This window comes from Hippocampus comes, unplaced genomic scaffold (genome assembly GCF_001891065.2).
Source record: "Hippocampus comes isolate QL1 unplaced genomic scaffold, H_comes_QL1_v1.1 scaffold14, whole genome shotgun sequence".
Lineage (NCBI taxonomy): Eukaryota > Metazoa > Chordata > Actinopteri > Syngnathiformes > Syngnathidae > Hippocampus > Hippocampus comes.
In genome coordinates, this window is record NW_017805839.1 from 709,938 (window position 1) to 732,580 (window position 22,643).

The 22,643-nt window shown below is 42.4% G+C and overlaps 2 protein-coding genes across 2 annotated transcripts in view; one reads left to right on the forward strand and one right to left on the reverse strand.

Annotated features, from left to right (window-relative positions):
* The window catches only part of LOC109526572 (5-aminolevulinate synthase, erythroid-specific, mitochondrial-like), a 6,554-nt gene extending 4,046 nt beyond the window's left edge, over positions 1 to 2,508 (reverse strand). Inside the window, exons 1-4 of the mRNA XM_019887916.1 lie at positions 2,394 to 2,508; positions 824 to 1,168; positions 634 to 729; positions 101 to 323 (exon numbers count right to left, since the gene is read on the reverse strand). Coding sequence (XP_019743475.1) covers positions 101 to 323; positions 634 to 729; positions 824 to 1,154 — 650 coding nt within the window. The 5' untranslated portion in view covers positions 1,155 to 1,168; positions 2,394 to 2,508. The remainder of the gene's footprint in view (positions 1 to 100; positions 324 to 633; positions 730 to 823; positions 1,169 to 2,393) is intronic.
* Positions 2,509 to 3,395: 887 nt separating this feature from the next.
* necab3 (N-terminal EF-hand calcium binding protein 3) lies at positions 3,396 to 17,644 on the forward strand. Its single transcript, XM_019887950.1, has 12 exons — positions 3,396 to 3,664; positions 6,802 to 6,826; positions 11,395 to 11,503; positions 12,036 to 12,061; positions 12,184 to 12,281; positions 14,389 to 14,638; positions 15,111 to 15,190; positions 15,448 to 15,501; positions 15,663 to 15,775; positions 15,864 to 15,941; positions 16,061 to 16,152; positions 16,530 to 17,644. Exons 1-12 carry the CDS (start codon positions 3,533 to 3,535, stop codon positions 16,556 to 16,558), a joined length of 1,086 nt encoding a protein of 361 aa, XP_019743509.1. The 5' UTR covers positions 3,396 to 3,532; the 3' UTR covers positions 16,559 to 17,644.
* Positions 17,645 to 22,643: the final 4,999 nt, after the last annotated feature.

A 22,643-nucleotide genomic window follows, 5' to 3' on the forward strand; every position in this document is an offset into this window, starting at 1 on the left:
GTTTGACTCTGAACACCTGAAAGCACAGGAAAACACATACTGAGCTCCAAATGTGATTTTACTGCAGATTATATCCACTGTGTGATGGTTTTCATTTTACCTCATGGCACTGAGGACCCGGGGGTGCTGACTCATCCCCAGGTAGTCGTTGCTGCACCACACAGACACTCGGGAGCCCCCGCGGTCGGACAAAGAGTAATCCTCAGCGAAGGGAAATGAGCCGGCGCTCCGATTTACCGTCTTAAAGATTCTATAAGTGTAGTCCTTCTTCTTCTCGGCGATCTTTTCAGAGAAGAAGCAGTCGTAATCATAGCTGGGCCCAGCTGTATAGGCAAGAGCAATTGGACTGGATTAGAATGCCACAATCCTCTAACAAAGTCAAAAAAATTTTAACAGGAGGGTGCCAATTACAATGTACAGTAAGAGTTTTTTTTCAACACAGTGCCATCTCCTGGATCTAGGAGGTCACTGCGCCAATCTGGCCCCAATGCAAGTGGACGATAACAGTAAAAATGAAGATGAATTCCATGATTTGCACCGTAACTTATACCTCTTAATTGCGTTTGATGGGTAAAAGTGATGTCTGAAATCTAATTTAACCCCACAGCTCTGGTGTCAGCATAGCATACACACCCATGTTGTCTTTGAAGAGGTGACTGACGGTGATGTCTTGAGGGGATTTAGGGAAAATCGACTCTTTTAAATCCTTCAACAGAGAGATCATCACACCTGTCAAAGCAACACGCAGGATAATCCCTTCAATGTAATCCTTTCAAATTATTTTTCAAATGCTTGTCAATGTTTTTTTTTTCCTGCTTCCTACCTTCTCGGACATCCTCTTGCACTTCAGGGCTGGCTTGGACCATTCCAATGCGAGAGGTGACGAAAGGGCAAGCCTTGGACACTGCCGGCTCTGCCACCTGAGGAGCTGTTTGAGCAAACGTCCTCTTTTGCTCCAGCGTGGGAAGCTGGCGACAGTCGAGGCCGGCCGGGGAGCCGCTCAGCTTGGCCTCCAAGGCGGCTGACTTGCAGACGCTGATCTGACGTGCGATGATGGGACACTGGTTGGCCAGGGACAGCAATGGGCTTGATCTCCTCAAAGCTGGTTTCGTGGCCGACTTGAAGAAGGGGCAGTGGTGGAGGAAAGCTGCCATGTTGTGTTCTCTCTCTGAGTGGAGGTGAGAGGACAAAATGTTATTTTACTTTTTAAGATGAGCTCAGTTTTTTTGCAACACAGGGATCATTTCCCGTTGTTTTACAGACTGCAGGGCGAAGTAAAACTTTGCTATCAACATTATCGATGCCAATACGTGTGACGTTTTGAGAGCTGAAGGTGCGTCCTTCAGGGTGGGGCTTATCTTCTCGCTGCAGCTGCTTCAGTGTTGAGTGACAGACGTCATCCGTCGAGGCTTGTTTCAAATAATCCACCAAGACCACCGTTTTCCATCCATAATTTTGGATGTTATCATTCTTATCGGCCCGAAAAAGTTATTTTGAAAATGTGTGTCCTATTGTCGGTATAGAATGCTTCCGATGGAGAGCTGTTACGATTATTTTGCCCATTCAGGTAGTTAAATCTGGTAACCAAAATATTCAACACAGCTCAGAAAACCCTCTATGACAAGAAATGAATCCACGATCAACAATATTTTCAGCAGAAGCGTTAAATGCGTTTTGTTTTGTTTTTTATGAGTTAATATATGGATCTGTGTTCAGACATCCTTTTCCTGGCCTGTGGACAAAAGATAAGTTCATTTTTAGGATCTTGAGCTTTCTCTTGTGGTGAGATGTCTGTCAAAGAAACACTTTTTTTTCAGTGGGTCAAATTTCAAAAAGTTTTTGTGCCAATTTTAGCCAAATGTGGATCACGAGCAACAAATTCGCCTGTGATTGTGTTATATGAGTACAGGAAACAATAACTTCTTCTAAAAAATGTTTTTGGACAAATTTTACACACTTCACAAGAGAACATCAACACAAGTAACGCCATTATTGAAAAGTTTGTCACTACTAGCAATTTAACAAACATCTACGACCAAATCAAATCTGATTTGTGAATTAATCATCAAGGCTTTCCATTTTAACCCCCGTGCTGCGTTTGTTTCTTCGGTACACTCAAAATGTTTAACCATCACGAAATTGAACTATTCTGTCCTTCTTACGCCACTTGTGATGCTGCCAGTCATTATATATAATCGCGTGTGCTGCATCAAGTGTGCTAAAACAAAGTAAACCATATAATAACAACAAGAAAAAAATAAAATACGATGACCATTAGAATTCTTTTTAAAATGCATTTTCAAAATATGTCATGACACACAAGATAGTCGAGGTGGAAATGACCATCATAAAGATGACCACAAATTTATACATTGAAATTACGTCAGACTCACCTGTTGACCTGCACTGAGGACGAACTTCAAAAGCGCAAGTAGGCAGATGGTCAAAAGAGTCCACACATTTATTGGTGCATTTAGCGATCACCTCTGCCCCCACCCATGCACATTGTCACTGGGTGCGGGGGGGGAGGGGGGTGGCCTGTACAGATGATGACATCCAAGAGTGGCAACACACTCACAGACAGTAAAAGGGTATCAAGAAGCAATGCGCATACACAGTGGCACTCGACGCACACACATTGAAATGTTTAGAAATGTACAAAGTGTCTCATCGGTTGCAATTTAAACCGAAAAAAATAGGCAAGGGGACATTCCAAAGAAACTTTGTACGGACACGCCAGCGCGAAACACCACATACTGTCTGTCACTGCCACTTAACGCCACAATAAGTGGAAAGTATTTTACAAATGTTCTAGATGTCTACCTTATTTGTACCTGATTGTGACTTTTTTTTGTTTTTGTGAATTTGTTGTCTGATTATGAGTAGGACATATTTTGTCTGCTTATTGCACACGCACACGCACACACACGCACGCACGCGCGCGCACACACACACGCACACACACACACACACACACGCACACACGCACACACACACGCACACACACACACACACATTTTCGTGTGGTTATGTACAATTTGGCCTTTAACAGTGTTCGTAAGTCAAATACGTAAAAAAAACTTCTGTCGGCTATTATACCCTGATACGAATGAAAGGCATAACCTGCACATACTGCATTTGTCAGAAAATAAAATGTAGCCGATATTAAATAGCCATCGTCTTTCTTTTTTTTTGCTGTAAAAGAAAACCCATGAGCCAACACAAGAGAGATATCAAATGTCTTTCCAAAAAGGTGAAATAATTTGATCGATAAAGGACATCGGTTGCTCTAAAATGAATGCTGTAATGATCACAGTCATGCTGTGCGCGTGTTTAGTGATCAGCAGAGGGCGCCTTGCAACGAAAATTCCCGAGGGCGGAGTTTATCGAGTGTGCAGTGCGCATGCGTTTCACGCTCAGCGTCGTTTCGTCCATCTCACCCTGACAGCGGACTTCATTCACCCAACCAAAGAACTCACCGACCCCGTCTATCCACCATCCATTCATTCATTCATCCCGTGCAAGTGTGAAGATGCTGGCGTGTACAGAGATGATCACGATGTGTCTGCAATCGGCCAAGCGGCAACACCTCAGCAAACAGCAGCAGCAGCAGCAGCAGGAGTGTGATCACAACCACAACCGCACCGCATCGCTTTTCCACGATGTAAGTGCACCTTTGAGCTTCTTGTTTTTTTTTGTGTGTGTGTGTTTGTCATTTATTGCATGTCTTCGTGCGATAGTCAAGGTCACAATTTATAGGTAAAAATGTAAAGGGAAGGTGAAGGTGGGGGGCGGAGTTGTGTACGACGCTCATCATGATGGTGCAAATCCATCAGACTACATTCATGTGGAGCTGATGCACAGCAGCCCCGTTATGTAAGAAAGGTGTGTGTGTGTGTTGGCTGCTTGTTCACGATGTTTTGCATATTGTGAAGGAAGAGTCATACGATTGGTTAAGGTACCCTCATGTTTCTCGAGGCGCCAATTTAAAACCATGATTCATCTTTCCTCGCACCTTGTTCTTTTTGTTACGACATGAAAAATGTAAATGTAAACGCCCATGGATTGACATGACCATCCTTTCATCATGTCTGGAGCTTTTATGGCTGCCGATGATTTATGGAGGTCATGCTCCATAACAAAACACACACACACACACACACACACACACACACACACACACACACACACACACACTCACACATACACACACATATGATAGGCCAGTGATAATTTTACAGATTGAGCCCTGCGAGTCCCAGGGACTCGCTGATCAGAAAAGTATGAGCCCCATTATGCATTTAGAGAGTCCCAAATTTCGAATTCTGAAATGGTCTACTTATTCAATTGCATGTGATAAAAACTCAAACAACAACAATATACATTGATAATAGGTTTATTTCTTATAAACAAATGCTGCAAAATTTTAAATAATTCAGGCATACAAGATTTGCTGAGAAATAGGTTCTTATTTCATCCCATGGTTCAGTCTGAGTTCATATCTCCGCAATAAAGTTTCGCAACACTTGTTCACAACACTTGTTTTAACGTTACACAACTTGGCAATCGTCTGCTTTCCACAAAGTGAAGGCCGATCTCGCCAATCTCGTATCGCGAGAACAGAAATCTCATCACGCGAGATTACTTAACGCGAGATCAAAACAACAAAGGTTGGCGATTGTCAAACTGCGTTCGTTGCTGGAAAAAAAGATTTACCGTCGTTTTTTTTTTTTTTGACGAAGAAATTTCCTTGCGTCCCAAAAACCACATTATTTGGAACTGTGCGTCTGGCGGGAAAATCATGCGTCTAGGACGCGGGACGCAGAGGTAATGAGATGTCTGTAGGCATGTAAATTCTTTCAGAGGCATCCAGTCTTATGACGTAAACATTACTCTCGTGACTAAAAGTAACTGAACATGCCATGAAAGCCATCCATTCATTTTCGATAGCGCTCGTCCTCATTTTCAATGTGAGTGACCTGGAGTCCATCCCAGCTGACTTGAAGCAAGAGTACTTGATTTTGGAATGTGGAATGAAGTCACAGAAAAGACACCGGTGCACGGGGAGAACGAGCACACTTCACTGCGGAGCCGAGATTTGAACCCCAAACCTCAGAACTGTGATTTCAACGTGCTCCCCACTCAGCCGCAGTGATTATAAAAATTAGGCATTTTCTCCGGTGAATAATTCATTTGTTTTTAAATTCATTTTCAGAAAATTCAAGCATGTGCAGTTTGGTTTGCATCTATAAAGGCATATCAAATTAGAATTGCTGGTTAAGTTTGTGCCTGTGAGAGTGGAATGAACACCGAAATCAAATTAGAATTGCTGGGCCTCGACGGAATATCTTTTAAGTTTGTGCCTGTGAGAGTGGAATGAACACCGAAGAAGCCTTTCTTCACCCGCACCGAATATGTTATTCTGTTCCTATTTGTGCCTCCTTATTACACCGCGCTTTGTGTTCTTCTTAAGCTACACGCTCATTAGTAAAGTCTGGCAGCCCTTTGTGTTTCCACTCATTCTACTTGAAGCCCCCGTTGTTGATTTTAATGGACTCACAGTTGTGCGGGGCTTATACTGCACACCTTCAAGAAATGTATTGCACACTCATTTCTCCAGAGGCTGATTCAGTCGTGCTCTCTCCATTCCTGCTTCTGCGGTTTTATTGTCTTCAGTAGGACTCACTAGTGGTGCATTCAGTGTCTCCAGGGTGAAAGAGTTTTTTTTTTTATACAGTGTGTGAGCTTTATCGAAGATCTTCATAAGCTCTGTAGGTGCACGACGCCTGCGTCGACTCAAGCACGAAGGAGAAATGAACACATGACAATCCGGAGTGGCCGCCGCTCCTTACTGTATCACTTCGTCTTCAAAATTTTGACGGAGAAACTTGCTTTTGGCTCCTTTGGAGGCATCTTTGTTGTCAAACCTTACATTGGCACTTTCGAGGGTTTCAAAGGACTGGCAATAATAGCGCGGCGTCCAGGTATCGCACCATCATCCTCTGAAAGTGACGACATCGCTTAAACCGGTGTTTCCAAAGCTTTATTGAGACACGGCACGCGTCTGACATCAGAAAATGTCACAAAATACCACCAAACAGAAATGTTTTAAAAGTTGTTGCCATTTAATGGAAGAGAATGAACTTGTTCTGTCCGTCACTATAACAATACTATGAAAGTGGGGTAAAAAAATAATAATCTTAAACCATTTTTTAAAATGGGACAGATGACACACACGACAAGGGAAAATGATCATAATGTGGACTTAGTGCTCTGGGAGTGTGCAGTGGACACATCTGCAGACATAAATATGTCACTAATGTAATGATATGAGTAAATCGTATTTGCTGGTTCGACTAGCGATGCCTGTCCACAGTAGAAGAAGCGAAGCTAATCGTAAGTTTACTTGGAGAAGAGAATCGGACCCTTCTCTACCCCTCCCAATGAAAAAAAAAATGTTAAAAAAATATGAGAAAACATATTCTTGGCACTGAATGTTTGGATTCTAACGAACTTCGTGCTTGGAGTCAATTGGCCCTCAAAATTCTTTATTACAGCTGTAAAATATAACTGTAAAAAAGAAATATGTTATCGATGTCAGCAATGAAAGTCACATGTAATTGTTTCATATTTCAATAAACAGGCCCAGTTTCAAAGTGTGGTGCTACATTTGTTCATAAACTGAGATGAGAGCCTCATGATTTCAATTTATGTGTACTATTCTCAACTTTTTTTTTTTTTTAATATATCACCGTTTTCTTCATCCATATCTTGAACACAATCTTCTCCTCTTTGTTGCAGATATTTCGCCGGGCGGACAAAAATGGTGAGTAAGAAAAAGCGCAGTTAATTGGGTTGCGTTCTTGTTTTGGATGTTAATTAAGACTGCGAGATGATTTGTTTCAACCTGGCAGGGCTTCATTAGAAAAACCAGATAGATGTGCTCACACTTGATACACACTCAATGTAAGCATCGCTCTTTCATTTGTAGAAAAAAAAATCCAACAACTTAACTCCTAGATGGAGAGCAAATCCTTCCCGTGGGGGAAACAGCAGCGATGGGCCACAAGGAGAGGAAACAACGGCGCTGACAAAAAGGGAAATGTTTTCTCTCTTAATCTTCTATTCACACTTGGAACTCCATGTAATCACATGCAAAATGGTAAATGGGTGAGTGTTTTGTGCATTTAGTCTTCTTAGGAGGATATGTTACATAAGAACCCCCCCCTGTTAATAGTGCCGCATTGTTGTGATGAGCTGCACACATTCTAGGCTTGAGGGGATCTTCAGCTACTTCAAGGGATTTGCTTCGCAAATCATGGATGATCTGTTTTTGTCTTTGCACACACACACGCGGTACATAATTATTGCTACAAAGCTAAATTCAGAAGGCTGCTTTTAAGCTCGAGACACATCCAGACTAAGTGACACAAATCAACAGAATTGGATTCTTTCCCCTTTGTTGTCGCTCATTTTCATAACCACTTATTGCTTTAGCCCCATGTGGAGCAATCATTGCTGCCCCCGAGATCAATAATAATAATAATTTTTAACGAGCATGTCATGCTATTTTCTTTTTGTAATTTGGGCCAGAACGATAAACTAAACCACACAACAGAGAAAGGACAGGGAGAAATCGCAGGAACAGAAATGCACATGACGAAAATGACTACAAAAGACCCCGTTAATGATTGTTAGAATGATGATTTCAACGCATGAAGTTATGAAATGAATCCGATCCAATTTTATAAACGTGCAGTAAAAAAGAAGTGAACCACTGGTAATACTGTAATAACATCCATCCATTTTCTGAGACGCTTTATCCTCACTAGGGTCGCTGGGCCTGCGTGGGTTTTCTCCGGGTACTCCGGTTTCCTCCCACATTCCAAAAACATGCATGGCAGGCTGATTAAATACTAAATTGTCCCTAGGTGTGAGCGTGAACGCGGATGGTTGGTCGTCTCTGTGTGCCCTGTTATTGGCTGGCAACCAGTTCAGGGTGTCCCTCGTCTACTGCCCGAAGACAGCTGGGATAGGCTCCAGCATCCACCCGCGACCCTTGTGCGGATAAAGCGGGTCGGAAAATGGATGGATGGATCGTGAGAAATCAGTGAACTAAAAAAATGCATTTTTCAGGTTGGACTGGGAATTTTGAATCCCAGAAGTTACAAAACACAACACATTAACCCAGAGTCATTTTTGTAGCTAGCAAGTTGAGGCCATGTGAACTATCCTGCTGTCATTGTCACTGCTGCCTGGTTCACATTCCTCCTTTTTCCATGTCGTTGCTGTCCCCTGATCTCACTCAGTCAAGCTGTTAAGTGCGACTAACTTTCATTGTCTCACGTTGTCATCATTGGACGGGTTTTGGCAAAAGTTAGTAGAAACTAAGTCGAGATGTATTTTCGAATAGGTAAGGAGTAAAAATAAAAGGTGATCAAAAATGTTCAGTCATTTCATTACAGATGCCTGAAACATCTAATCTTCCACCATTGGTGACAGTTGTAAAAAAAAAAAAAAAAAACTCCACAGAAGTCGTCTTTCAGAAAATGATTTGGGCTTCACTTGGGCAGCTGCGGTACATGACACACTTCTGCGAATCCTCTCAAGTCTGTTTCCTCATTTCGCCTTTCCCGGTTCCCTGCTGTGTGGGAACAGAGGGAAGGATAACAAGAGAGTGCGGTCGCTCGTTTGTGTGAGCTATCTTCACTTCGCAGCTTATATGCACACCGTCTGCGAGGAGTTGAAAGGGAGGTGCTTTTTTTCTCCCTCAAGTCAGCACTGAGTGGGCTGCCCATCATTCGCAAGGAGTAGGCTACATTTGCTACATAACGAGGAGGTGTTTTGATCGGCGCATCAACACACTTCACAGCAATCTTGGTCCTCACAAGTGTTGCGGGGGGGGGGGGGGGCTGGAGCCCATCCCAGCCGTCTTTGAGCAGTAGGCGGGGGGACACCCCCAACCGGTTGCCAACCAATCGCAGGGCACACAGAGATGAACAACCATCCGTGCTCACACTCACACCTCGGGACAATTTAGAGCACAGGTGTCAAACTCAAGGCCCGGGGGCCATATCTGGCCCGCCACATCATTTTCTGTGGCCCGCGAAAGCAAATCAACCATGTCAACTTCTACGCTGATTGCTAAAATCTGGACCAAAATAAGAGAGATATTGTTCGCATTTTCTTGTTACCAAACCCCTCATGACAGTAGTTGACTTATTTCTATGGTTTAACAGTCATAACGGCCCCCCAAGGGAAATAGTGACGACAATGTGGCCCGCGACAAAAATGAGTTTGACACCCCTGATTTAGAGTGTTCAATCAGCCTGCCATGCATGTTTTTGGAATGTGGGAGGAAACCGGAGTACCCAGAGAAAAGCCACGCAGGCCCAGGGAGAACATGCAAACTCCACACAGGGAGGCCGGAGTTAGAATTGAACCCGGTACCTCTGCGCTGTGACGTCGACGCGCTAACCACTGGACCACCGGGCCGCCCTAGTTCAGCCATTGTTTCTGTTAATGTAATAAGTACGTAATGAGATCATGCAATATATATCATGATGGATTACAGATGACAAATTTGACATTTTGGTTCAGACTTCAGCAGGCATCATGGAAAAGTTGACATGCTTGATTTGCTCTCGCGGGCCACACAGAATGATATGGTGGGCCAGATCTGGCCCCCAGGCCTTGAGTTTGACCCCTGTGATTTTCAATTCCATGAAGAAAATATATTCCAGGTAAGACGCATGGATCGTATTGCAGGTGCATTTGGAGTTTATGCAACGTGAGACAGTGGGGAGAGCTCAATGCGTCGTCTTGCCTCTTGTGTGAGGTTCTGAAGTCTCTTGACTTGAATGTGAATGGTGGCTCTTTAAATCGCCGCGGTGTCAAATGTGCATCTTCTCTTCCTGGATCTCACAATATGCAGGAGCGTACATGAATGAATGAAGACAATAACTTTAGTGTTGGACAAAGTACACATCGCATTGCATTGATGGGCTCATCGTTGTCGTGCCTCCAAGGTGCAAGATTGACAGATTGTGTAGTCAGGGTCGCCCGGTCTGCCCCCCCTCCCATATTTCTCTTTGGCAAGCGCTCGGTTAATGTGCCACCCCAGGCTTGTCAATTCTCAAGTTGAATTTCGTGAGAATCAGATGGTGGAGAAAGGCTGCAGAATGAGTCACGTCCAACTTCCTCCTACATCTTGCGGCATTAAACGCATAGCAGATGCTCAAGGTAAAAGTTAAGAAATGAAGACACGCAAAAAACTTTGGTTTTTTTCAACACTATAAAAGTGGTGGGTGGGTTTTTGAACAGCGTCTCAAACCAAGTCAAAATCCACAATCCGGTTAAGTGACATCAAAACTTGAAACTTAACCTTTGGTAGAGAAATTCAGTATGCTGATATTAATATTACTTGTAGCATCTCCTGATATGAATACTAGCTGAAATTAACTGAGCTTTATTAAAGAATCACATTTCAAGTCAATTCATCCTTCAGGAATATGTTCTGAAGCACTTGCAGTCCTTTCCTGTCAAATTGCACTTCCATTTGAGCTTAGAATGTTCTCTTCTGTCGACATTTTTTTGTAAGAGACAATCATGGACAATCATTATTTGCTGAGACAGCCATTCCAATAACATTTGATTGTTTTGATTTTGTGTGTGTGTTGTATTATGCCGCTGCGTTTGTGAGTCTATATTTTAAAAGCACTTTTTCATGTCAAAAGTGTTCCCTGAATAAATTTTGATTACTTAATTACTTGTAAGCACTGGCAATGGAGGACATCCTGCTGTCTCGAATGCTGCCACTGCTGGTCCCAAGCATGGATTTACAAAAAAAAGATCGGGTACTGTCAGTAAGGGCATCTGGCATAAAAACGGTGCCAAACAAATCCTGCGCGTGACATAATGTGGCAACCCCAGCTGGGACAAGCCAAAAATCACAAAAACAGACTTACAGTACTTGTGATAATAAGTCACCTCATGTTGTGTTAGCAATAGCATTTGTGGATCATTGTCAACACGTTTTCGCCCTTGTCAACTGCGATTCAGGTTAGTTGAAAAAGAAAACTTTCTCAAACCTTATGCACGTCGAGAGAGAGAACAAAAATGCCTTTTAAGGTCTCTTTTTTTCGTGTTGGCATAGGAATTAACGTAAGGCCAGTCGAATCAAATAAACCTTTTTTTTTTCTGCAAACGACAAATGAGACAAGCAGCTCTTGTTATGATGTGTCGTTTAGCCAGCCACTGAGAATCATATCGACTCTCGCCTTTCCTTTGCTATTTATTCACTCCAGTTAAGCTGACCTGGATTTTTCATGAACGTGTGCACGGTCAACTGAGTCGCTTTATCGTGACATTGTCACGGTCTTGTGTGCCTTTCAGATGACGGGAAGCTGTCCTTGGAGGAGTTCCAGTCATACTTCAATGACGGGGTCCTCACAGATGAGCAGATGCAGGAGCTTTATCGCTCCATCGACAGACAGAATGCCGAGTGAGCTCCTCCTACTTTTGCCACCTGTACAGTGCGTCCCGCAGCCCGCCTCGCATCTCCATATTCATTAAGTCAATATTATGTCCATGCGACACATAAGCCGCCCTTCTTGCCTCTCAAACCAAAGTTAAAGTTTGCTTGAAGTACTGAATAAGCGATGAGCCGTGAAGCACCTTTTCATTCACAGTGACCTCAATCTTTTACGATAGCATCATTTATAAAGCAACTGTCCACGGTAGACATTCTAATCAGTTCCAATTAAAAAAATTTTGTTTTGTGCAGAAATAATAATGCATCATTCTGAATGAGACCAACAGGTCTTTATTCAGTATTACGGAACACTAATTACAAACTACAACCGCAGAAATAAGCGTATCAGTCAAACCTGAGCATTCCAAAACTCTTTTTTGTCCTGGATCACATTCGACCGTGCAGGTGTCCCCCAATAAAGTGTCTGCTCTTTTTTTAAACAGATACATGATATCAGTGAGCTCAATTGAAATGGTCTTTAGTCTTCTCTGTTTCTCCACAGGAACATGGACATCGACAAACTGTCAGGTACATTTTTTTTTTTTTTTAATGGTCTTCATAATCCTCAAAATCTTATTTGACTCTGCATGTCGGCGTTTTTTCCACAACTCAGCACATTATAAATACACGTGTCCTTTTTTTTTTTCCAGAGTACTTCAGTCCACATGTGGGAGAGTACATCAACGTGCTGTCTGCGCTTGAGAAGCTAAATGTGGCTATTTTAAAGGCAATGGATAAAACTAAAGAGGTGAGTGGCTTTAACCTTTTTGCAAATCAGAATTGTGCTTACTGTATGGACGACAGTATTGGGGCATACTGAATTATGGGGCCATTGATTCCCCTCGATACCTTCATTCTTCAACAAGACATGTTTGGAAAATTATGTGCGTCCAACTTGGAACTCAAATTATTGTTTGAATGGGTTGGTCTTCTTTAGACCGCAGACTAGTCAACTGAACAAGTAAAATCTCACTGCAGTGGACCTTATTTTTTCTTTCTGAGCACTTAAGTAAGTAGACCTATTTTATTTGATTTTTTCCCAAGAATACCAACTTCTTTGATATCATGTCAATTCATTTGAAATGGAAAAAAAATAACTTCACACCTTAACTCCTCCCCCAAATTCAGAGATCATCAAACAACATTGATGTCACGCTTCCTTGACATTGACAACATCTCAGTACGTCAACATTTATTAGCAAATTCCTTAAAGGTTCCTTAGAATGTCTTCACAAAGGGGCCCAATTACAAATGTCAATGATCTTCATGTCATGATGCAACCCCCCCCCCCCCCAAAAAAAAAAAAAACATTTCATGTAGTACTTTTTTTTTCATGTCTTGATCCCCCAGAAATGCTTCACTGTCCGGGCTGCACATATTACACATGCAAAAATCTTATATAAGGACAGAATAATTAAAAAAAAAAAAAAGTATTTCCAGGAGTACTCATCGGAATCTAGCTATTGTTAGAATGTGTAAGAATTGTATGTACATTCCAGTATAAATTAAAAAGTGAAAAATAATCAAATGGTCCCCATTGGAGGGCGGCACGTGTTAATTGGAGCGCTTAGACTCCCGTCATGGATGTATATTTCATGAGATGTACCGTAGAGTCGATTAAAGGTCTGCGCTTGTAGTTTTCCGCCATCGCGGTGTCGCGCGACCTCAAAGAACTTAAACTGAGACGAAATCAATAGCGCGGCTTTGTCGTCCCCCTTATGTAACGCCAAGACAAGCTATGTTCATTACACGTTGTGTTTCACAAACGTCACGGCTTCTCGCCTATTGCCAGTGTGTCTGGAACGTACCTCCCGCATGAATGATGACATTTTCACGATACCGAGTCTGCAGGGTGCTGCGTTCTCGCCACTAGAGCAGTAAGAGCGAGAGACTATAAGGTCACTGCACGGTAGTGGTGCATCAACGACTTTAACAAAAGCTGACAAAGTGCACAGCTGTCGGACTCATCTGATGTCATGGCCTTACCGTGTGGAGCTTCTATTTTCTCCCCGTGCTCATATGGGTTTTCTCCAGGTATTCCTGCTTCACCCACATTCCAAATACATACATGTTTCATTCTCGATTGCTCATATTGTTTCCAGAATAGAGTGTCATTCATGAACTCAAGCACCGAGCATTGCGATATGGCTTTCGGTCTCAGCAGCAGCCTACCTTAATGTTCTTTTGTAGAATATAAAAAAAGCAATAAGGAAGATTATAAAAAAAAAAAAATGACTGTAGCTCTGCCACTCTTTTCACCTTGAGAAACAAGGATTTGGTGGAAAGACTGCCGGTGATGCATTGCCACTTTCTGTGAAGATTAAAGCTTTTTGTCCATGCCGTTCTGCTTTAATTTAATTTAGTTTGCAGCTCACAGGCCCTTGAGCAAGTTGTTGTGATTTATTTGTTAGAATGGGGTTGTTTGAGTGGTGGCAGTACATAGCAATATATTTTCCTTCCATTGATTTTCTATGTGGCTTGTCGTCATTTGGATTCTGGGTAAGCAGGAGCCAATTTCAGCTGACTTTGAGGCAAAGGCAGAGTAAACTGTGGATGGGCCGCGAGTCAAGACAAACAGCCATTCACACTTACAGTCACGCCAACAGGCAATTTAAAGTCTTCAATAAACCTAACATGCATGTTTTGGGAATGTGGGAGAAAACTGGAGTACCCACCAAAAAACACAAACATGCTAACTCCACAAGAGAGGGAGCTGGGATTCAAACTTAAACGGTGAGGCAAATGTGCTAACCACCATATGCCGCTGAATTAAGCGTCATGATGCCGAATAAAATCTGAATGTTTGCTTTATCTGTCCCTTTTTCATGTTTCTCTTTCCCCTCCCCACCGTGCAGGAGTATCAAGGCTCTTCGGTGCTGGGTCAGTTTGTAACACGCTTCCTGCTTCGGGAAACCTCCACCCAGCTGCAGTCCCTGCAGTCATCACTAGACTGCGCTATGGAGGCCGTCCATGATCAAGGCTGCACAGGGAGAAGGTCCGTGAAGAAGCCCGAGGACCTGCCCATCCAGAGGGTCTCCAAACGGCGCATCCAGAAGAACATGTGTCTCTCCCCGACAGACCCTTACTCCGGCATGCTGACCACAGGTGGGTCCCGCCATCCCCATTACGATGTTGAATTTCAGGGAAACTGGCGACTAACAAGGGCGGCCCGGTGGTCCTTTGGTTAGCGCGTCAACCTCACAGTGCAGAGGTACCGGGTTCAATTCCAGCTCCGGCCTCCCTGTGTGAAGTTTTCATGTTCTCCCCATGCCTGCGTGGCTTTTCTCCGGGTACTCTGGTTTTTCCTCCCACATTCCAAAAACATGCATGACAGGCTGATTGAACACTCTAAATTGTCCATAGGTGTGGGTGTGAGCGCAGATGGTTGTTCGTCTCAATGCGCGCTGTGATTGGCTGGCGAAAGGTTCAGGGTGTCCCCCGCCTACCCCCGAAGACAGCTGGGATAGGCTCCAGCACCCCACGCGACCCTTGTAAGGATAAGCGGATCGGAAAATGGCTGGATGGCGATTAACAGGAATACTTACAAGTGCAGAACTGTGTTGATGTTGTGTTTCAGGGGTCAGCGTGGAGTCCGACTACCACTGGGGAGCCCAGGTCGGCCAATTGGAGCAGCTCATAGACAAGCTGGAGTGTGAGGTTTGTACGGGATGCACTGTCGATAGTTGAGTGTCAACTCTGTGCATCCGCCACCCTCAACAGCTGTACGAGCAATGCATGGAAATGAGCTTGCATGCTACCACTCCCGTCATGATATTTTATTATATTTGCCAAGTGCTTGATTTTTTTTTTTTTTTACCGGTAATCTGTGAGGGCCAAAGGTTTGTGTCTGGCTTGCAAATCATAATCGTGCTACTGCTTGTGCATGACTCACTTATTTCTGCTCGCACCTTCAGAGTCCGCATCTCGAACCCCTTAAAGAAGACACGCTGGCAGGGACATATAAATCGGTGAGTCAGCCAGCTTTACGCTTCTTACATACGTTTTAGTTCTACCTTCCAATGACAGCATTGTTGCCGCGTGTGATGTGTTCTTAGTTTGAAGTTATTCGACAGTGGACGGCACTTTCTGATGATGCTAATGTGGTTGTTTTGCTTTCTCGCCCACCCAGAACATCCTCCTGGTCCAAAGACAAATGTCAGTGAAGGAATGTGATGTGGAAAAGTTCCAGCATGCTCTGAAGAGCTACACGGAGGCCAGCAGCGGACAGCAAAACAACCTGCAGTCAGTCCGTTGTCTACTTTCCGACCCGGCTGTAATGACTGAAGCTTTTTCTCACTTGTTTTTCTCCCCCTCCTTCTTCTCTCTCAAGCATTTCCGTCCAGAACTTGCCCGACAGATCATGCTTCATCATGTACGAATTTTGGCAAGATCGTCTCTCCTGGATGAGGTGAGGGCGCAAAACCGCACATTTTCAAATGTCAACTCTCAAGTCCCGTCCCACCCCCCCCCAAAAAAGGAGGGGTCTTTTCGAAACAAAGGCCAATCTTCCGCATCTTTTCCTCTTAGCTTCCTGCAATCATCCATCAGTAAGACGTTTCAACGCTGCGTGATCGACTCATTGGAGGAGCAAGAGATCATCTCTACCATGCTCCTTCCAGGTAATCCAAAACAACGACAGACACTTGAACAGCAATTACCACCGAGAGTTGAGGACCTTCTCTGCACCTTGTCAGTGTTTACCAAGGCAAATCGAAAAACCTCACAGCACACCACCAAGCAAAAACGTCAGGGGGAAAAAAAAAAAGTGGAAGAGCATTTCATTGTCCTCTCTGTCAGTGTTTGCCACTGGAATAAATAGAAGTGCAAATATAAATATGTTTTTTGCCGCAAATAAATGATCAATTTTGGACCAGTTAAGATAAATTGGGGTCATTCTACTCATGGATAATATCTTTTGACGAAAGCATTTCAAAGACACCTGTGGACTAATTTTAATAGTGGCAAATAATGAAAATGATATCGTTCTCTTCGTCAGCTTCCTGGTGGATTATGAACAACAACTGACGCAGCGACGCTTCTTCAGATCGGCACCAATGGGGAACAAAGGGGATTATTGTTGTTGTTTGTTGTTGCTCTCTTCTGTAAATTCTGATTTTCCTTAAGGCGTGATGGGCAGAAGGAACGTGCTTCAAGGTCCAAAAAAAAAAAAAAAAAAAGAAAGAAAAGGACATGAATAGAATGGAGTGCAACATTTTATGGAGCGATCAGCATCAGTGCTGATGTGGTACTTTTCTTACTCCTGATTTAATAGAAGCACAAGAAATTGGAACAGGGGGGAAAAAAAAAAGAATTGCATGATTTCTTATAACTGTTGTTCTCATCTTACATTTTAAATAGATAAAACGCCAACCAGTCATCATGTTTTCCCTTAATACAGGATGCAACAGAAAGAGTAAATAACATGTGAATTTGATTTCATTTTGTCCTCTTTGTGATGTGGTGCGCTGTCGTCTCTTTATCTAGCTCACATCTAACTGCTGGTAGGAAAAAAAAAACCTCTTGGTCAAGAATAGGACTCAATAATAAAAATATGTAACAAAATATACAGTATATGTGATACAAAAAATGTCCACCTCTATCTAAACTCTGTCACTCTTGCACTTTAGTAAACCTCGACCGACCTATATTTGTTCAAAATTATACATTTATCGTAGATCGTAAATGTATCTTCAACAAGAATGTCACTTTAAATAGAATATCAATTGCATATCCAAATTACATGAGCGTCAAGCGCCAGTATTTTACAGTTGCGTGTGTAACCATGCAGGCAGGAGACATGCAAATAAATGTTTTGTTTATATATTTGGAGCAGGACGTTTTCTGTATGATGACGTAAGAGAATAGAAGTCCATTGTGTACAGTCGTCATGTGTAAGTAATATAGTTGAAGATTCAGAAAGTCCAATGTACAGTGTGATGGTTACTCCTTATGAAATTTGACAAACAGGCATTCTCACGGTCCATGCATGATACGTCATCGAAAGACAAGTAATGCACGGACTGTCCCCCCCTCCCCCCTAGCAATAATGTGAACTTGGTATGTATCATTTGTTTTTTTTGGCATGAAATAAAATCAATGACATGCACAAAATGTTCCACTGTACTAGCCACTTTGTTATTTTCTTGAAACTGAGATATTTCAAGACATCTGAAAATGTGACGTTGACTTACTTCATCGTGCTGTTTCTCAAAAAAAAATATATATATATATTTTGCATTTTTTCGGCATGATACAGCAGTATTGAATTACTGCAGTAAAGGAATCCACTTAATAAGTCATGTTCATTCGCAGTGTTCAATATATTATTCATAATACTTACAAACCATAATAAAGAATAAAGAATAGGTCTATTGTCAAATTTGACATGCTGACATTGGTGGGAAAAGGGAATGCAATGAATGTCATGAATATTTTGGCAGAATGGTTTAAAAAAAATACACCAATTCAAATGGCATTGAGGGGTGACGTAAAAGGTTTGAAATGAGAACCCATGATACTATTTTTTTTTTTTTAATGAAACTGTAGCCTTAAGTGAGATACTTATTAACATTACCAATAAGGCATCAGTATGCTCATGTAGTAAAAATGGGAGGAGAGTAGTCTGAATTGGGTTTTGGAGTCGTGCTCCACCTCATCCATCGAACTCATTTGCCAGCCGCGAGTCGTTCCAAGTCAAGCGTGCGTCACATCCACTAGAAACGCTGGGAAAAAGCGCCCTCTAGCTTCTCCTGCTACGACAGCACAGTGACCAGTATTTTCTGTTGACTCGCCCACCCGAATCAGGTGACGCCCTGCGAGAGCGACAATTGGCTCTTGTCTCAGACCTTCCCCGAGGTGATTGGTGGAGTGACGAGCACTCTGCACGTGACCTCTACAACGAGCTTCCTCCCATGGAAGTGACGAGTGGTCACAAAACGTTTTTAAAATAATCCAAAACAGAATGCTTTTCTGCCACGGTGCCATACTATTAATGTACGTCTATGCAGTATTATTTTAATAAGTTTATTTCTTGTTCAGCCATATTTTTATAAATGAGGCACATACACGTTACTTGCTTTTAAACCGTAACGTTAAAACACGACGAAGCCGTAATTGTTTCAATGCATGCTGGGAATAGTGGGTATGTCTGTCAAGTACCATTAATTTACTGGACTACGGTACTGTACTGTACTCGCGTTCGTAGTACTCCTTGTGTGATTCATTAATATCAGTTACGTGCAAATGAGTAGCCAACACTGCTGATGTTTCCTAAAGGGATCATCCGGCTGGGCTGGCCCATTATTTCTTCAGAAAGTCTCTGTGTTGTTTGATCAGAGATATTATATTAGCCTGCATTTTCAATTGTATCAATTTGGTTTGGACTAACTACCTGTACGTGCTCTCAAAACGCTCTTTTCTAGTCAACTATACAGTATAGCCCCATCCACTTCCAATATGGCGGACGCGCTGACGTATGACGCAATGGGGTTATGCGGATATTTGCTATATTTGTGTATATATGTCTACAGGCCAACACGCTCAACGAGGCGTCTATTTATACTGAACTGTATGCTGTACTGTAATGTCTAAAATGTGTATGCTCGCTGACATCTCTCGCGGAAACAAAAGGAATGGTCGAGCTTTGTATTTCCCACAATTCAGTTCGGCCTAAACCTGTGTTTTGCTAAGTTTACCCAAAATCTGTTGACGTGATTTTTATGATTTTTATCCGTCAAAGTAGCATGTAAACGTGATTTTTGTCCTTTCGTATATGGCTTTCATAATCCAAGTTGCTATTGTAAAACCGTGAGTAAAAATGTTGATTGTTTTTCATTCTATTTCTACTGACGGGGCCACCCTTGTTATATCCGGGCATTCAGAAGGCTTGCACTCTGAGCTACACACAGAGAACATGTTTCTCAACAATTTGCTCAGGGGAAAGTCCCCGGACACAAAGCAGAAAGTGCACCGCGTAGAGCGGCTGTCGACTCGGTAGGCTACCTTGAGCGGAGACGTTCACATGGAACTGAGCTTGGCACCGCTGAGTCGACTTCGTCACATACAACAGGAATGCAAGAGTGCAACAATGCGTTGACTGAACGGGGCTTAATCTCCGAATGCACATTTTGTTTAACGGATACATGAACACGAAACAGTTTATGAAAAAAAAAAAAAACGAATACATTTATTTGCGCGTTTGTGCTGAATGCCACGTTTGATTTTTAAAAGGAACATATGGGCCATTCGTAGATTCTTATCCTCACTGGTTAGCTGTCTTTGGGCAAGAGGTCACCCACCAGCCAATTGCAGAAATGTAAAACAATCTCTTTTTTGAACGATTAATTCTAATTTTGAAAATATGGATTATTTCATTATATACAATCAACTCAACGTAGGACCTATTTAATACACACAAGTGAACATGTTGGTTTGTTTTCAACGTTTCTCTTGAACATGAAAACATGAATATAGATAGGTTCATATTGTCGACAGAACCGGAAAACCTTTTCGAGGCCACAATTACAGATATTTAATAAAATATATAGTTGCGTCATTGTCCTATTTTTTTGGGGGGGGGGGGTCTATGGTCCTCAGAGATCTAGAAATACCCCTGTGGCCTGCTGGCTGCTTTCTGCACCTCACATCAATTTCAGAACAATGTAGAAGTTCCACATCTTTGGAAGCAGTTAAAATTTCAAAAACATATTGAGACAGACGTCAGATATGATTTGATTTTTAAAATTTGTTTCTCTTTTTTTTTTTGTCAATTCCTGTAAAAATTGATACATGGAACAAAATAAAGTGCAAAAGTGGGAGGAGAGTAGTCTGAATTGGGTTTTGGAGTCGTGCTCCACCTCATCCATCGAACTCATTTGCCAGCCGCGAGTCGTTCCAAGTCAAGCGTGCGTCACATCCACTAGAAACGCTGGGAAAAAGCGCCCTCTAGCTTCTCCTGCTACGACAGCACAGTGACCAGTATTTTCTGTTGACTCGCCCACCCGAATCAGGTGACGCCCTGCGAGAGCGACAATTGGCTCTTGTCTCAGACCTTCCCCGAGGTGATTGGTGGAGTGACGAGCACTCTGCACGTGACCTCTACAATGAGCTTCCTCCCACGGAAGGAGTGACAGCACACCACATGATTTTATTACAGGCGTATACTGTCACACTTTTATGCAACGGTGCCGATTTGGTCGCGTATGTCTAAATATATTTCGATGATCATTCTCTTTGTTGAAAATCGTTTTTTTTCCTTGCATGTTTTTTTTCTTGCGTACGCGTGTCTTGTTATTCAAAGTCTTCAATACAATTGTGCCGTGAATGTTACAATGCATGATGGGAATTGCGAACACGTATTACAGCACGATTCAGTGTATCCCATGAGTTTAAAGATACAAATAAAATAGCTGATATTCGAATATACGATGTATAATTTTCACATTACACATTCATAGTCTCGACATGTTGCAGACATTTACTTTAAAGGTTAACTTTGTCGGTGAAAGGAAAAGTTCACACGATGGTGCTAAATTGCCCACCTAACGGCTATAAAACGATAAAAGTTTAAATCTAATTGAAAAACATGGCACAACTTGAAATAATTCTGATTAAAAACGAGCCTTCTTTATGCCTGTCGGGAAATGCATCAATATATTCAGGTGATGTATGAAAATCTGAAAGATAGACAGCAGGAGCATTTTGCATTGGTTTTTAGTTATTGTTTTTAATTGCTCTTATTTTAGTCTAGTCTTATTTTACTCGTTAATTATTCGTCCTTTTAAGTAAAATTTAATGTTGCGTTTTCAAGGATTCAAGGAATTTTACTTTCCTCAAAATTCAAGGATTCAAAGATCCATCCATCCATCCATCCATCCATCCATTATCTAATCCGCTTTATCCTCGCAAGGGTCATGGGGCGGGCTGGAGCCTATAGCAGCCGTCTTCTGGCAGTCGGCGGGGGACACCTTGAACTGGTTGCCAGCCAATCGCAGGGAAACACATCGACGAACAACCATCCGCGCTCACACCTCGGGACAATTTAGAGTGCTCCATTAACCTGCCATGGATGTTTTTATAATGTAGGAGAAAACCAGAGTACCATGAATGCACAGGGAGAACATGCAAACTCCACACAGGAAGGCCGGAGCCAGAATTGAACCCTGCACCTTTGCACTGTGAGGCGCACGTGCTAACCAGTCCCCACCGTGCCAAAGATATAAGGCCTTTATGTGTGTGTGTGTGTGTGTGTGTGTGTGTGTGTGTGTGTGTGTGTGTAAAAAGTATTTTTTTTTTTTTGTTATAACAACACAATTTTCCAGATATGTCACAAACACAATCGTCAAGGTTCCAGGTTAGTCCAATCAGCCCGAATGTCTTGAAGCTGTTCTGTCTGTTCCAGCAGGTGGCATTGGAGGGTCGCCCCCTCTCATTCTGCACCTGTTTCGCATCATGTCATCAACTCTCACCTGGTCTTGGGGACTGTTCAGCCATCACCTGTTTTTGGAATATCGGCTTTGCTCATGTCCCATGCCCAAGTGCTTATTTTCTTGACCTTCGTTGTACTCTATAACAGTCTCAGTCATAGTCTGGGTTTGTATTTCCTGTTTATTCCACTTTTGCCTCGTTCTTGTTTATAGACCCTGGGTGGTTTTGGTTTTTCTTGTTTTGCGTTATTGATTTCCCTTACTGTTGCTTATGCTTATATTCGTTCTTATCCTGGTTATTTTGTTACCAGCGTTTTATATTGTACTTTGTCAGTCTCGTGACCTTCTTTGGTAAATAAACCATTTTTGTATTCGATTTTCTCGTGGTCTGCATTTGTGGGATCCGCTCCTATTCCGGACTGGTCTGGAACCAGAATACCCAAGACTTGTAGAAAATAAAGGTACAATAACAAATTATAAAACGATAAGAGAGATGCTTATTCATGTTTTGACTTTCACAGAGGTGTGGATGGAGCAAAATGAAAATGCAAGACGCTTGAATTTCGCATTTTAATTATCAGGTCATTTTGTGCTTGACAAAAAGATCAGAGTGTTCAGGAATAAATTGTTCAACATGCACTGACGAATGGGCTTGAGGCTCTGATGAAGTCAATGAATAATCGTTT

Bases quoted from the DNA above. Each gene is read 5' to 3' on its own strand.
- necab3 (XM_019887950.1), top strand. From the start codon at position 3,533: ATGCTGGCGTGTACAGAGATGATCACGATGTGTCTGCAATCGGCCAAG. The intron at 6,827-11,394 runs GTGAGTAAGAAA...TGTGCCTTTCAG, and splicing joins TCGCCGGGCGGACAAAAATG to ATGACGGGAAGCTGTCCTTG. The intron at 15,942-16,060 runs GTGAGGGCGCAA...TTTTCCTCTTAG, and splicing joins GATCGTCTCTCCTGGATGAG to CTTCCTGCAATCATCCATCA.